Source organism: Nanorana parkeri, unplaced genomic scaffold, assembly GCF_000935625.1.
Source record: "Nanorana parkeri isolate BGI_ZX_2015 unplaced genomic scaffold, ASM93562v1 scaffold398, whole genome shotgun sequence".
NCBI lineage: Eukaryota > Metazoa > Chordata > Amphibia > Anura > Dicroglossidae > Nanorana > Nanorana parkeri.
In genome coordinates, this window is record NW_017306666.1 from 835,202 (window position 1) to 849,980 (window position 14,779).

At 41.8% G+C, this 14,779-nt stretch overlaps 1 protein-coding gene across 1 annotated transcript in view; it reads left to right on the forward strand.

Moving 5' to 3' along the window:
• The window catches only part of SMARCA2 (SWI/SNF related, matrix associated, actin dependent regulator of chromatin, subfamily a, member 2), a 147,899-nt gene that overhangs the window by 13,520 nt on the left and 119,600 nt on the right, over window positions 1-14,779 (forward strand). The window contains exons 2-3 of the mRNA XM_018559474.1: window positions 10,942-11,177; window positions 14,522-14,654. Of these exons, the coding sequence (XP_018414976.1) occupies window positions 10,956-11,177; window positions 14,522-14,654 (355 nt within the window). The 5' untranslated portion in view covers window positions 10,942-10,955. The remainder of the gene's footprint in view (window positions 1-10,941; window positions 11,178-14,521; window positions 14,655-14,779) is intronic.

A 14,779-nucleotide genomic window follows, 5' to 3' on the forward strand; every position in this document is an offset into this window, starting at 1 on the left:
TTTTTTTACTACGGCCGGCCCGGAGGTAGTTAAAGGGTAATTTGGGAAAATTGAATTATCTGATCAAATCTGTCCCGATCTCTCCCAAACCCATCCCCCGGCTATACTTGCCTTTCGGCGAACAGTCCTTACCCTCCGCCAGTACTGTTGTACTATCTGTACCCCGTACCGCACTCCAGCCCTATGCATTTTGAATTTCACTCGCACATTGCAAGCACTCATTGGTTAGGTGACCACACGGACCAATGAGAAGCGCTATTTAGCACAGTCAAATACAGTTTTGATTAGGGATGCGCCAATACAGAGTACCGTATATACTCGAGTATAAGCCGAGGTACCTAATTTTACCACAAAAAACTGGGAAAAAGTATTGACTCGAATATAAGCCGAGGGTGGGAAATGAGGCAGCTAATGGTAGATAGATACCAATAAAATTACATTAATATTTATTTAAGGGAAAAGGGGGTACAGGGCTACATATTATGTACTATGGATCATTTAACCCATTCATATTAGCAGAGGATAATTGTAAATGTATTGTTCAGTGCATTCTATATGTAGTATATAGTACATGTACATATTGTTTGGCCGGGAAATCGGCATTCCAGCCAATCGGCACTGGTGCCGGTGCTTCCGCTGGCACGGAGCCCGGCTTCCCTGGCAATCAGGAAGCTGGGTAGCATGTAATTACCCGCTGCCCATCTTCCTGATCGCCCGGGAAGCCTCCTCCATGCCAACGGAAGCACCAATACTCTGTATTGGCGAGTACCAAAAGCAAAATATCAGTACTCATACTCGATACCCAAAGACCTATATCGGTGCATCCCTAGTTTTGATTAAAACAATTTTTTCGTATTGGGACAAGTAGATTGTCATGAGGTACAAGTAGATTCGGCCCCCGCTTTAACCCTTGGACAAGTATTTTTTTTTGTTTAAATTTCCACACCCCTGTGCATGCTTTTTTTTTTTTTGGAGAAGTAATGATTTGCTGTGTTATTAGGAACATCGAAAAATGTTTAATGTGCCGAGGCAGTACCCTGAAAAATGGACTTTATCCTCAGATTCTTATTCTAAAAAAAAAAGCAGGGCTCTTCCTGCTATGTAAATGTTCCTAGGCGAGCGTCTGGGCAATTCAGCGGAAAGAACCTGCGGATTGTTGGTGCAGGAATCTCAATTATGCCTGTTCAGATGTGGCCGCTGTGCCCATTCAAGTTAATGGCAGAGTGACAGTGGCAGCATCTGTCCGTGGATGTCCGCATGTAATTTTGCGTGGAATGATTATCTGCATATCAGGAGAGATGCTTTTCCCAGCAAGCAAGCTCTTTGTGTCAAAGGCAAACATCTTTCCCAATGCGCAGGTAATCGTAACATGTATGATTACATGCGGACTACCGCTGACAGATGCTGCCACTCACTGTGCCATTATTGTGGTGCAGCAGCTGCACAAACCTACCTGGGATATCTGCAGCAGGAATTCCCAGACACCTGTGTGCATGAGGCCTTATAGCTGTATATCTGCAGTGTAAATCTCAGGCAATGCGGCCGCTGACTGCTGTATATATAGGGGCTTTGCTAATGTCACTACTGTTCTGCTCTCTGTTGTCCTTGCTGGAGGGGAAGCAAAGCCCAACCTCTACCATGATGGCCACTTCCACATATTGTCAGAACATGGCGTGGAGAGTTCGTAATGGGGAAAGGGTCAGTTGCAGGGAGATTACAAGCAATTCTTTGCCTCTACAGCCTTTTTATATGTGTTTTTTTGGGCACAGATTCCACAATTAACAACAAGGTCCTCTTGAAATGACTTTTCACCATTTTGTAGTCTCTCACACAGTTAAAGTAAAATGGCTCAATGCCAGAGCGAGAAGATGTTGCTAAAATAAAGAAGTTTAGCAACATCTTCACTCTCTGGCATTGAGCCATTTTACTTTAACTGTGTGAGTGTTTGTGGGTTTTTTTTTGTCTTTATACCTCACTTAAAGTGACATTAAACCCTCAGATTGTTTAACATAAACCAATACTGTAATGTGTGCCTTACTGTAATCCATCGTTGTTTCCCTTCTCTTTGCTGCTCTTCCTTTTTAAATACTCATGTCTTCTCATGCTTGGGGAGAACTTCCCTTTTCAGCTCAGGGCCTCTTCCTGTAGTGCTGGCTCAGATTACAAGCCTATAGAAACGTATACACAGACACCCTGTATCATTCCTGAGACAAGGCAGTCTGCTGCAAAACAGAAGTTCTGCAGAGCATGAGAGCAGATACAGATTTAAAAGGAAGAGCAGCAAAGAGAAGGGAAACAACCATGGATTACAGTAAGGCACACATTACACTATTGTTTTATGTTAAAAAATCTGAGGGTTTAATGTCACTTTAAAGGAGAACTATGGGGTCAGTGTTTTTCCCCATAGTTCCCCTTAGGGTAATGGGAGGACACAAACTAGCGTCCTCCCGTTACCCTAAGCTCAGTATACCACGAGCTACAGCTCGCGGTATACTGAGACGCCGCAGCCGGAGCGGATCCCGACTTAGAAGACGGGATCCGCCCAGCTGCGTGACTGACAGCTGGCTCTGCCTATCTAGAGGCAGAGCCGGCTGTACCTGCCCCCCTCCCCCGTCCGTTCTACCAGTCAGCGCTGGCAGATCGGAGTGGGGAGAGGTGAATCCAGCCCCTCCCCTGTCACGGCAGAGAGCCGTGACAGGATCGAGAAGTGAGCGAACCCTGTATGTGTTCCCTCACCTCCCGATCTACTGAGCCGACCTGTGACAGTCTCATTGGCAAAGGTCGGCTAGAACTATGAGGTGAGTGAAAAGCACTCACCTCATAGTTCTCCTTTAAAGTATCTGTAAAATTACTTAAGCTTTAACATGTTAATGTAATTTCAAATGTCACTTTCAAGATTTCAAATGTTTAAGTTTCGTCAAAATACATGGTGAGCCTGCCATATAGCACCTTTGTGTAGGCATTTCCTGTTAGAGTGACAATGGTCTCCTAATTGTGTAGGCCACTTCAACCTACATTACACAGCCATGGCCTACTATGTTTGCTATCAGGAAACCCACCCCTAAAAATTCCATGCTGTCATAGCTGGAGAGCTTTTAGAGAGGACGTGACTGCAAAATGACTATGTGACCAGGACACAGTTGTGTAAAAAAAAAAAAAGTGAAAATACTATACACGGTGCTTTAGTTAACAAAATGTAATTCAGTTAGGATTTACATTTATTTCAAAAGAACCACCCATCACTCTGATGGGCCAGTATTTTAGCTGAAAGCCAAGAACAAAGGATGCATTCAGCTCTGTTTTTTTTGTAAGGTGTTTCAAACAAAGGGACTGAATCCTTAAAGTCGACCTAAAATCAGGAATTGACTGGCAGGTTTTTCTGCCCTCCCATGCTGCGTACATCCTGCAAAAGCTAAAAAATATTATTAACCACTTCAAGACCAGGTGTTTAGACCCCCTTCCTGGCCAGGCCATTTTTCAGTATTCAGCGCTGCGATACTTTGACGTTTATTCCGTCATGCAACGCTGTACTGAAATTAATTTTATACAATGTTTTGGGGACAGATAGAGCTTTATTTTGGTGGTATTTAATCACCACTACGGGTTTTATTTTTTACAATAATTAGGAAAAATTACTGAAATTTTTTTTAACATTGTTAGGAAACATTTATTACCCAGTTTTTTGGTAAAATATAAAAGTCGGGATCACGTCGGTTAAATAGACACCAAACATGTCAAGCTTTAAAATTGTGCGCACCCGCGACATCGCAGAAAACTACCATACCCAAAATTGGCCATAGGCAACACTTTAAAAGCTTTTACCACTCATCAGTTTAGTGTTATCAGTGATTGATGGCCCTAGACTTATTGCTCTCACTGCGACATTCGCGGCGATATGTAACATGTGCGGCGTAATGGGCGCAATCGTCTTTTTTTGCACGCGCACCGATCGTTGCAAAATACAAGCGATCCACCGGCTCTACAGCCTGCGGATCGCTTGTATGTTAACAGGCATCTCAACTGGTGGGTCGTGACCCCATGTTCACTGGGTCCCGGCATGCCTTCTATTGCACTAGGTGAGTGCAGCACTGTTGGTTCTCGTGCCAAGCAGCCATTCAAAATATGTGGGGTGGGCTGGGGGTATGGCCGCGAGGGAGCTCCATCCATACGTGCATTGCTTACAGCTCCCTCGTGTGACTGGAGTGACATCACATTCTGGCTCCCGGAACCTCTACAGGGAGTGCAAGGGAGCTGTACAAGCAATGCACGTATGAATGGAGCTTCGTCACAGCACAGTGGCCTACGCTGAACCCCTACAATTGTTTTGGTGTGTGTGAGATTGTGTCTGTGGTTGTGTGTGTGTATGTGTCAGTGTTATAATCGCAAACTACCACACAATCACACCTACTGCATGTTCTGTTAAGGGAGGTGCATTAGGGACAGATTGGTCTAAAAGTGCTTTCAAATACAATGTACCATCCAAGCGGAACGACAGGATTTTGAAAAGTTAACCCTTGCAGTGCTGGGGTAAGTGCTTGTTTTGTCTAGGGGGGCGAAAATAAATAAGACCTACTCACCTGATCCTCTCTCCTGACTAGCTAGAATGGTGCTCACAGCCTCTTTCCCTCGTGCTCTGGTGGCCTAAGGACCCGTGACGCTATCACATCTAATACAGGTCTATTAGACGTGAGGGCGCCGAGGGACATACCACAGGGCAGAGGATCGGGTGAGTGTTTCTTTTTTATTTTAACTCCTAGAGAAGAATGAGCAGTTATCCCTTGCAGGGCTGGGGGTAGCTCCTCGGCAAGGGTTAACTTTTAAAATTTCTGGAGTTCTTGAACCTTTTGTTAGGGTAGATAGTGTGCACATCTAGTTTACAACTGATAATGAAGACCTGTCAGCAAAGTACAGACACGGTTAATTATGGTAAACACAACTCCCTAGCCCCCTCAGTAACATCACATAAAAGGGGAAAACTTCATTTTTGCCTTTTTAAAAAAAGAAAAAAATGTGAACATGTAACAAATACAAAGTAGGTGTTATCCTAATTGAACTTTAAGCTTCAGTTGGGCTTTAAAAAGGAGTACTGCATAGGAAGTTGGCTATGGGTAGCTAAACACCACTACATGCTGTCATCATTTAGTTTTTGTATTTTCAGTTCTGGTAAGTTCTTGAAAATGTTTTCAAACCTCTTTTATATAACCCATTTTGGTTCGTATTTTTTCTTTTCCTAATAGACCTCTTATGCACCTTTCATAATGCAGACAGGAAAGCTTTTTAGCAGAAGCCTAGCACAATATGTTGCTTCAATTCATTGTGGCGTTCACATTAGCAGGTTGACGTAAGTGAGAAAGACCTCTGTGCTTACATTAGGATTGGTTCCAAGAGTTTTTTTCCAGCATGTTCTGAGTTTTTACATCATTTACAGATGCAGTCTTCTGTGCAATATGTTTACTGCTTTTCAATATTTTAAAGATGCCAACAAAACGATGCAGCCATGTACATATGTGTTTGTATGTTTGTTGTATCCGTGTCTATAAATATTGTCTATAGACAATATATAAATATTGTGTGCAATGCATTACCTAGATTTATGCATGAATGGCTCTTACTATGTGGTCTGACTTTCATCTACGGTATATCTTGCTACTGGACAAACCAATCTGTTGAAACTAGTAAAACACAGACCGTTACATTCTTCCATGTCTTTATTAAACTTATTGTTTAAACATTAACCGTATCCACCACCAACATCAGCCTCCACCAAACATTTGCTGTAGCTGCTAAACCGTTATGGGGACTTTTGGACTATTTCCTCACTTGCATAACTGTTTCAGTTCATTGATATGCATGTGATTCCTTTGAACAGTTCTCTTCAGGGTGTGCTACAGGATTTCATTTGGATTGACGTCTGGACTCTCGCATAACCATTCTAGTATACGTTTTGTTCTATTTAAACCATTCCATTGATTGATTTACTCCCATGTTTTTATATTGTCATGTTGCATCACCGAACTTGTAAAACCACTCCATTTATTTTATTTTGAATTGAGTGAGTGGGGATGGGTTGCAACCTATGTCAAGTTTTTATTTATGTCTGTGATCTCATTAGGGAAATTTGCTTTCACTTCCTGTCCTGACGACCATGGGAAATGAGGGGGATCTCTGTAGCAGGAACACAGACAGCTTTAAAAACCTGATGGCCATTTTTAGTTTTCCTACTCCTGGATGAACTGGTACCCTGTTAAATTCAAAGCAGCTTTCAGGCCCTGAGGTAGCAAACCATAATGTTTCTTCCACCATACCTCACAGTTCGGGCAGGGCTTATGGTACTGGTGTGCTTTTTTAATTCCTCCAGACATTACCTTGTGGGTTTCTTCAAAAGAAAGTTTGTTCAGCGACGCCTCAGTCTACAGAACATTTTTTTCAAAGCCTTGTGGAACATCCAGGTGTTCTTTTGCAAACTGGACATATGTAGCAATGTTTTTTTGGAGATGAGAAGTCCTTCCAATGTAATTTTCTTGTTTGGTAAATAGCAACTATGTCGTGTATAGCGAATAATAACCATGGTTATTGGTTCCATGGTGTGTAGCAGACGGCCCGCGGTCCAGACACAGACCAAGTGGTGGTTCTGTCCGGATTGCGATAGTCAACCTGCACTGGGTTATGGCTGGCTTTTTCACCTTTCACAATATCTGGTATCTAAATTCATGTTGATCAGTATCTCCCAATCTTATCAGTTGCTAGAAACCATCTTTGTTCCTGCAATATTATGTTTGTTTCATATCCTAAGAAAAACCAATCCCCTGACTACCCTAAACCATAAAAGTATTCTTGTTCTATAATCAGAGGCTAGCGCCTCGCAAGTTGAATTGTATTCTGGCTTATTTGTATTGATGGCTCCTATATCACAAAATCTCAAGGCGGATCTTGCAGTAAAATGCTCTGCTCAAATTGCCTGTGCTCCCCCTCCCCCTTTACACATCACCTACTGTTAGGTGAAAAAAAGTTTGATATATACTTACCCTGACTTTTCTGCATTGCTGGGTGCAATGTAACCATCCTTCTAGGAAGATTTCCTTGGGAATGCAGAACAGGCAAAATCTTGTGAGAAGACAATCCAGTCCATTGCAGGGGCATCTACTTGCAGGGTCTAGCCCAATGGCCAAGCGATAACCTGTTTTCTTGATTAATTTTGCATAGTGTAAACATGCAAATGAGCTGTAAGTGATTGATACCATTTGTATAGGCCCTGTAGGGGCAGTGGAGACACAATCTGCATATATCACATAGTCTCTATGATATATACAGTGGGGCAAAAAAGTATTTAGTCAGCCACCAATTGTGCAAGTTCTCCCACTTAAAAAGATGAGAGAGACCTGTAATTGGCATCATAGGTAGACCTCAACTATGAGAGACAAAATGAGAAAACAAATCCAGACAAATCACATTGGCTGATTTGGAACAAATTTATGGTGGAAAATAAGTATTTGGTGACCTACAAACAAGCAAGAGTTCTGGCTCTCACAGACCTGTACCTTCTTCTTTAAGAGGCTCCTCTGTCCTGCACTCATCACCTGTATCAATGGCACCTGTTTGAACTTGTTATCAGTATAAAAGACAACTGTCCACAACCTCAAACAGTCACACTCCAAACTCCACTATGGTGAAGACCAAAGAGCTGTCGAAGGACACCAGAAACAAAATTGTAGACCTGCACCATGCTGGGAATACTGAATCTGCAATAGGCAAGCAGCTTGGTGTGAACAAATCAACTGTGGGAGCAATAATTAGAAAATGGAAGACATACAAGACCACTGATAATCTCCCTCGATCTGGGGCTCCACGCAAGATCTCACCCCGTGGGGTCAAAATGATCACAAGAACGGTGAGCAAAAATCCCAGGACCACACGGGGGGACCTAGTGAATGACCTGCAGAGAGCTGGGACCAACGTAACAAAGGCTACCATCAGTAACACACTACGCCGCCAGGGACTCAGATCCTGCAGTGCCAGACGTGTCCCCCTGCTTAAGCCAGTACATGTCCGGGCCCGTCTGAAGTTTGCTAGAGAGCATTTGGATGATCCAGAAGAGGATTGGGAGAATGTCATATGGTCAGATGAAACCAAAATAGAACTATTTGGTAGAAACGCAACTCGTCGTGTTTGGAGGAGAGAGAATGCTGAGTTGCATCCAAAGAACACCATACCTACTGTGAAGCATGGGGGTGGCAACATCATGCTTTGGGGCTGTTTCTCTGCAAAGGGACCAGGACGACTGATCCGTGTACAGGACAGAATGAATGGGGCCATGTATCGTGAGATTTTGAGTGCAAACCTCCTTCCATCAGCAAGGGCATTGAGGATGAAACGTGGCTAGGTCTTTCAACATGACAATGATCCCAAACATACCGCCCGGGCAACGAAGGAGTGGCTTCGTAAGAAGCATTTCAAGGTCCTGGAGTGGCCTAGCCAGTCTCCAGATCTCAACTCCATAGAAAACCTTTGGAGGGACTTGAAAGTCCGTGTTGCCCAGCGACAGCCCCAAAACATCACTGCTCTAGAGGAGATCTGCATGGAGGAAGGGGCCAACATACCAGCAACAGTGTGTGCCAACCTTGTGAAGACATACAGGACACGTTTGACCTCTGTCATTGCCAACAAAGGATATATAACAAAGTATTGAGATGACCTTTTGATATTGACCAAATACTTATTTTCCACCATAATTTGCAAATAAATTTGTTCCAAATCAGCCAATATGATTTGTCTGGATTTGTTTTCTCATTTTGTCTCTGATAGTTGAGGTCTACCTATGATGCCAATTACAGGCCTCTCATCTTTTTAAGTGGGAGAACTTGCACAATTGGTGGCTGACTAAATATTTTTTTGCCCAACTGTATGGATGCAATATGAAATTTAACGCATGGCCTCCACTCTCATAGTAATTTTGGATTGGATTGAACTATAAAGGGCATGTTTCCTAAAAGTTTTTCTTGTTTTGAATAGAAGGCTGTTTGCATACAGATTTGCGCTATAATGACCGAGGGTCTTGGCAGTTTTATTAAAAAAAAGTTTACAAATATCTATCTCCGTGACAAGTGCATACTAGTCTTTTTCCAACAGATTGAAAAAGTTGACAACTTTTTCAATAATCGATTATAATCGATTATGTCGATTAGTTGTTGCAGCCCTAGTTTGTCTCACAGGTTTTTTTAACCGCGGATCGCGGTAAAAACGCACGGCACAAAACGCACGACGAACGATCATATTCGATACGCCTAGGTGTGAACCCAGCCTAAGTGTCTATCATGGACTGCAAGTGATCCAAGTTGCTGGTACAGTCTGTGCTTTTCCCTGGTGTCAGAACTGTCTTGTAGTGTATGGTCTGCTCTGAACTACAGTTGCATTGGATGTTACTCTGCTTTGGGAATGAGAGGAGCTGAAAGGCAATCATCAGACACTATACTAGACATGTACATAAACTGATGGTCAGCCAAATTAAACAATTACTTTCTTAATATAAAACTGATGTCATGGTACTTGGTGTAAATGCCACTTTTAAATACAAGACTTTGTAGATTTGTTTTTTAGCTGACAAGTACTAACGGCATGCAGGGTGGCAGCTTTATGGCATTACGCCTAAAATAAGGACTTGTGTCAAGTACAAGAGATGACATTGGTGAGAGGTGCTGTAACTCAGGATGGGTCATGCTGTGATGTAGAGGATTTGGTAGTTTGTGCACGCTGCATTTCAGTCTGGGCATGCAGGTGTTCGGCCAAGCACAGCAATGTGAATTTTTATTTCCTGAAATAGTCTGACTGGTTACATGTGACAAAATTCATTCCTAGGCTGTTTTTTTTAGTAAAATAAATTCATAGAGTTGTTTCTGCTTTAGTAGTGTTCAGAGAGATCAACCATACAGCAAATGCATCTTGAGGTTCTATTTTATACACAAATTAGATTGCTTCCAGTTCCTATTATATTTGTGATGTGCAGAACCTGGCATTGTGTGGCATACTTGGGTGCACTTTGATACCGTTATTTGGGGAGGACTGTAAAATCCTGGCAAGCGTTAGTTAATTTTATTTCATTCATTTAGATATTACAAGGGCAGAAACAAACAATCTTTAAAGAGCGAAGTATAGCATGTCACTAAAGTGAAGGTGACGTGCAAGAAAAGGAAAAAACTTCAAGTACTCTTGACAGTGAACATGAAGTAAGAGGAGAGATCACTAAGGAGATAAACACCCCCATGGCCATGATAAATATCTGCAGTAACAAAAAAAAACCCCACAAATGTATAACTATGCCACAAAGTGCGCAAGACACTGTGAGGGGTATCCTAGAAAGAGTCAATCACAAATTCGGGTAGTTTGGGGTTTTCCAAGACCAACTATATAGAAAACAAATTCTGAAATTATTAGGGAGGGTATACAAGGGATAAGTAGAAAAATAAGGGAACAGAAGAGAAAAAAAGAAGGGAAAAGAGATCCGACTTAGTGCCGTATTCAGAGCACAAGATCAATCATGAGTGTTGGAGAGCATATCAAGAAGCACAGGGAAGTCACAAAATGCAAACCAGGTGGACCAAGTCACTAGGAAACTGTCTCATGTGTCATGTTCCAAGACAGTAGAAGCTCAAGGTAGTGCCTCTTGTGAACACCAGTGGCGTGGTATGACAGCATGAGCAGCAGTAAGACAAGGAGTCTGGTACTGGGGTGGTGACATCACTGTCAATTGTTTTTGACGTTTTTTTCCATCCTCGAGCAGAAGGGCTAACACAGAGACTTCAGAATGCACCCCAGTTAATAAGAGTACAAAGTGCTGTGTGGTAGAGCTCAGTTTGTTAGTGACGTTATCTTAAAATCTACGTTACCAATTTGTTTGCATTTAAAGATGTTCCCCACATTTCTCAAATATCTTTTTCTCTCTCTTAGGCACGTGACGTTCAATGTCTACGCCTACAGACCCGGGTGCCATGCCTCATCCAGGGCCTTCCCCTGGGCCCGGGCCTTCACCGGGCCCCATCCTAGGACCAAGTCCAGGACCAGGGCCTTCTCCAGGATCTGTACACAGTATGATGGGTCCCAGCCCTGGACCCCCTAGTGTCTCTCACCAACTCTCAAGCATGGGTACAGATTTTCCACCAGAGGGCATGCATCAAATGCACAAGGTAGGAAGTACTGGTACCAAACGTAATGATATTTATACGAAAGCTGTGATGTAAGCTTCAGAACTGTGCATTGAAATGAACACATCATCAGCAGAAATCAGTCTTTTAGAAATGGTAAAAATTTTAAAACATCCTAACATAGTGGTCAAATTCCTCAAACGATATATATATATATATATTGTATTGTATTGCATAGTTTCAGTAGGTGATCACCTTATTGACTTAACCTGTTATTTTAGTCTAATATATGTCTGATTCAGTCACTTCATTGACTTTCTCCCTTTGGCATAGAGTTTGGACTACTGGGTCATTTCAGAACAATTACAGTTAATGAGCACTCAAACTTCATACCTATAGTCCCTGTTCACACCTAGGCGTTTTGACGCACACAACTCTAAACACAAGACATCCCATTTATTTCAATGACCCCCTGTTCACACCTCGGTTTGGTTCCAAGCTAAAAAAGGTACCCAAGCTTTTATTTTTTTGGCAGATTGCAGCACGTTTGGCCCAGTAGACTTCAAGGAACTGCCTGGAAACATGTGACACAAGCGTTGTGCCCATTACTGTGTGCATTTTTGCACACGTTTGTCCATTCACTGCAGTGTTTTGTCAATCTGCTCACAAAAAAACGTGCGTCAAATGTGTGTTAAAATGTGCAAAAACACGCTAGACGATACGCTAAATAAAATGCGATCGAATATGCACAAAAACGCTGACGCCTAGGTGTGAATGCAACACATAAACACATATAAACATTTAAATTCATTAGAATTTTTTAGTATCGTGACCTTGAAGTGTATTTCAAACCAAGGATAACAATTTAATATGTCGCAGCTTATCAGTCTTAAAGTGATATTAAAGCTTTGTGGGTTTTTTTTTTACACCCGCCCTTTTATAAATACTGCTGTTTTTTTCTTTAAAAAAACAGAGTATTTGCTTGCTTGCCTCCCGACTGTGCCCCACAGTAGCTGTGTGCATCCGGTACTGGCCATTTTTTACCTTGATGCAGAGAATACAATAAAGTATTTGGTGGCTGCATTAGTTTTGTTTTTTTCAGACAACTTTTCCTCTATGTTCACATGGTGATCCTACCAGTAGCACACTTCCCATCCTAGGGTGACAACAATGACTCGTTGAACTGCATCTGTGAAGCAGTATTTTTTTTCACCCTAGGACTGAAAGTACATTAGGACTACAGCTGCTCTGTAGTTCACAGGGGAGAACTGGGGGCTGATAACACTGCTTGAGAGTGCCGTGCAGGCATGTCCACAGAAAGTTATCAACTTGCAAGATTTCAGGATCAATGGGTATTTTTTGCACTTATTTAAATGATATGACTAAACCCTTTTCAGTGGCTTATTTAGACTAAAAGGGAGCACATAAGAGAAGATCATAGTTAGTTTACACGCACTTTACCTGTCTGATAAAACAAAAAGTGCTGTAAACTGAAAAACAGTCTGTCTTCAAGCTAGAACACTCGCATACACAGCCTAGCACACACATTAAAACGAGAGCTACAATTAACACATACTTCTATATGAAATACTTAACACATAAATACATAACACAATACTCACTGCTGACTTTCATTTTCTATTTTTTTGGGAGAAAATCATAACTTCTAAAATGGCCTTTTAATGGCTGGTTAATGGCTTCTATGAAATGCTTGAGGTGCTAAGAGAGGGGAAATGAATAAACTAGAACAATGGCCTCCATGTGTTGCTGATAGCTTATCACAACAATTGTTAAAGGAGCACTATAATGAAATGTTGTATATTGTTGCCTGTATGTGGCCAATACCTCCTAATGATCGTATTTTGTATAGTAAATTTGTTTTTTGATTTGTATTTAAATTTTTCTCCACCTTTTTATATTCAAGCTAAGCTGTTCAACAAAAGTGACAATTACAAGGGTTGGGCCAAACTATTATAACCAGGGTGCTTACAATAGTCAACCTTAGTTCATATAGTTTGAACCTTTTTACCAAAAGAAAAAAAAATCTGTTCCTGTAACTGTTAGCCGGACTTGGATGTTAACTTGGACGTTAACTTTTTAACTAAGACTACCCTGTCCACAGGGTGACAATGTTGCAGTGATTAAATTGCAGAAGAAACAGTGTTGTCACCCTGTTAATGCAAGTGGACAATCAACAGATCTCTTGGCAGATTCAACAATCAATAGAAACTATGTGGCAGAGCGGCATAGGCTGCTGTGTTAACACGTTTGACAGGCTGCATTGTATATGCAATTTTTTAATGCTCTTTAAGAAGAGAGACAATTGAGTGTTTGCTTATTCTAGTGGCTAATCTATACATGTATTGTGTTTATTACAACTTGCATAGTGGTGAAGCCAGAATCTAGGATGATTGGCTCAAAGTTTATAATGTGTAATGAGAGAAATATGGAGGCTGCCACTTCTATTGCCCTCTCCAGAAACAAACTGCTAGCGCTTGTCCTTCTGATTCATTGACTTATATGAAATATGGTCAGAAAAATAAACTTAGCCTCTTAACACCCATATTTAGGGTTTAACATGGCAACATCGCAACCACCCACGTTACCACTTTACCTGACTTGCAGGGTTCTTCTCCCTGAAAGCTGCTGTTGTTGTTTTTTGAATTCTGTGTGGTTGTGCATGGCTCTGCCCACACAGTCATGTAATTTATTCACAGATCCCTTGGCAGTATCTGTAAGTGGCGAAACTACATATCCCGTCAGCCACAATGGCAGAGGGACTTGTAGTTCTTAATAGAATACAAGTACGATGATGTCCCTGTACTTGTTGTTCATTTATTCTTGCTCCTCCTGTTACTGAATGTCCGTCCTGAGGTAGGTACATGGACGTAACCTGAGCATTGCAACCACGATCCACTGATTGCAGTTGCAATGCTTTACAGGCTTCAATGCAAAAAACAAAATACATGTACATTTTTTTTCTTTTATGTAATAAAGTAGTGTGCATTTAATTGATTTTCTTTTTTCTAAAAGGTGCACTTTGCTTTTGAAGCAATGCCCCAGAATAAATATGCACATTGGGAATCCTTACTCTTCTGTGACAAAAAGGCTAGCATTCTTAGAAGAAGCTCGGCAATGGCAGCCCTCATATCTGTCGGCATAGGTTACCTTCAGAAGTGGCAGCTCCTTTATTTCTGTCCCCACCAGTTCTCTTGAAGGTGTGGAAAGCAATGTTAGGTAATGGCTTGGGCCTCTCTGCACTTTGTTGAACAGTACAGGTTAATGTAAGATGGAAAAAAACAAAGTTTTAGGGCCTTTTGGGAAAAGAATGTGACTTGTGATATGATGCTTTGCAGATGACTTTCTGACATATAACTTCTTTTCAGCCCCCCATGGAGAGCATGCATGACAAAGGAATGTCTGAAGAAATGCACTGTGCTACTATGAAAAGCTCAAACATGAGGCCTCCACATGCTGGTATGGGTCCTCCTCAGAGCCCAATGGATCAGCACAGTCAAGGTACATGTTACTTACTTTGTCTCGCCTGTGACTTTCATGAAACCGCTCGCATTACTTGGGCATTGGGGTCATGCACACCTCATTTATTATGTTGAGGATGTCTAAATCATTTTACCGCAGCACAA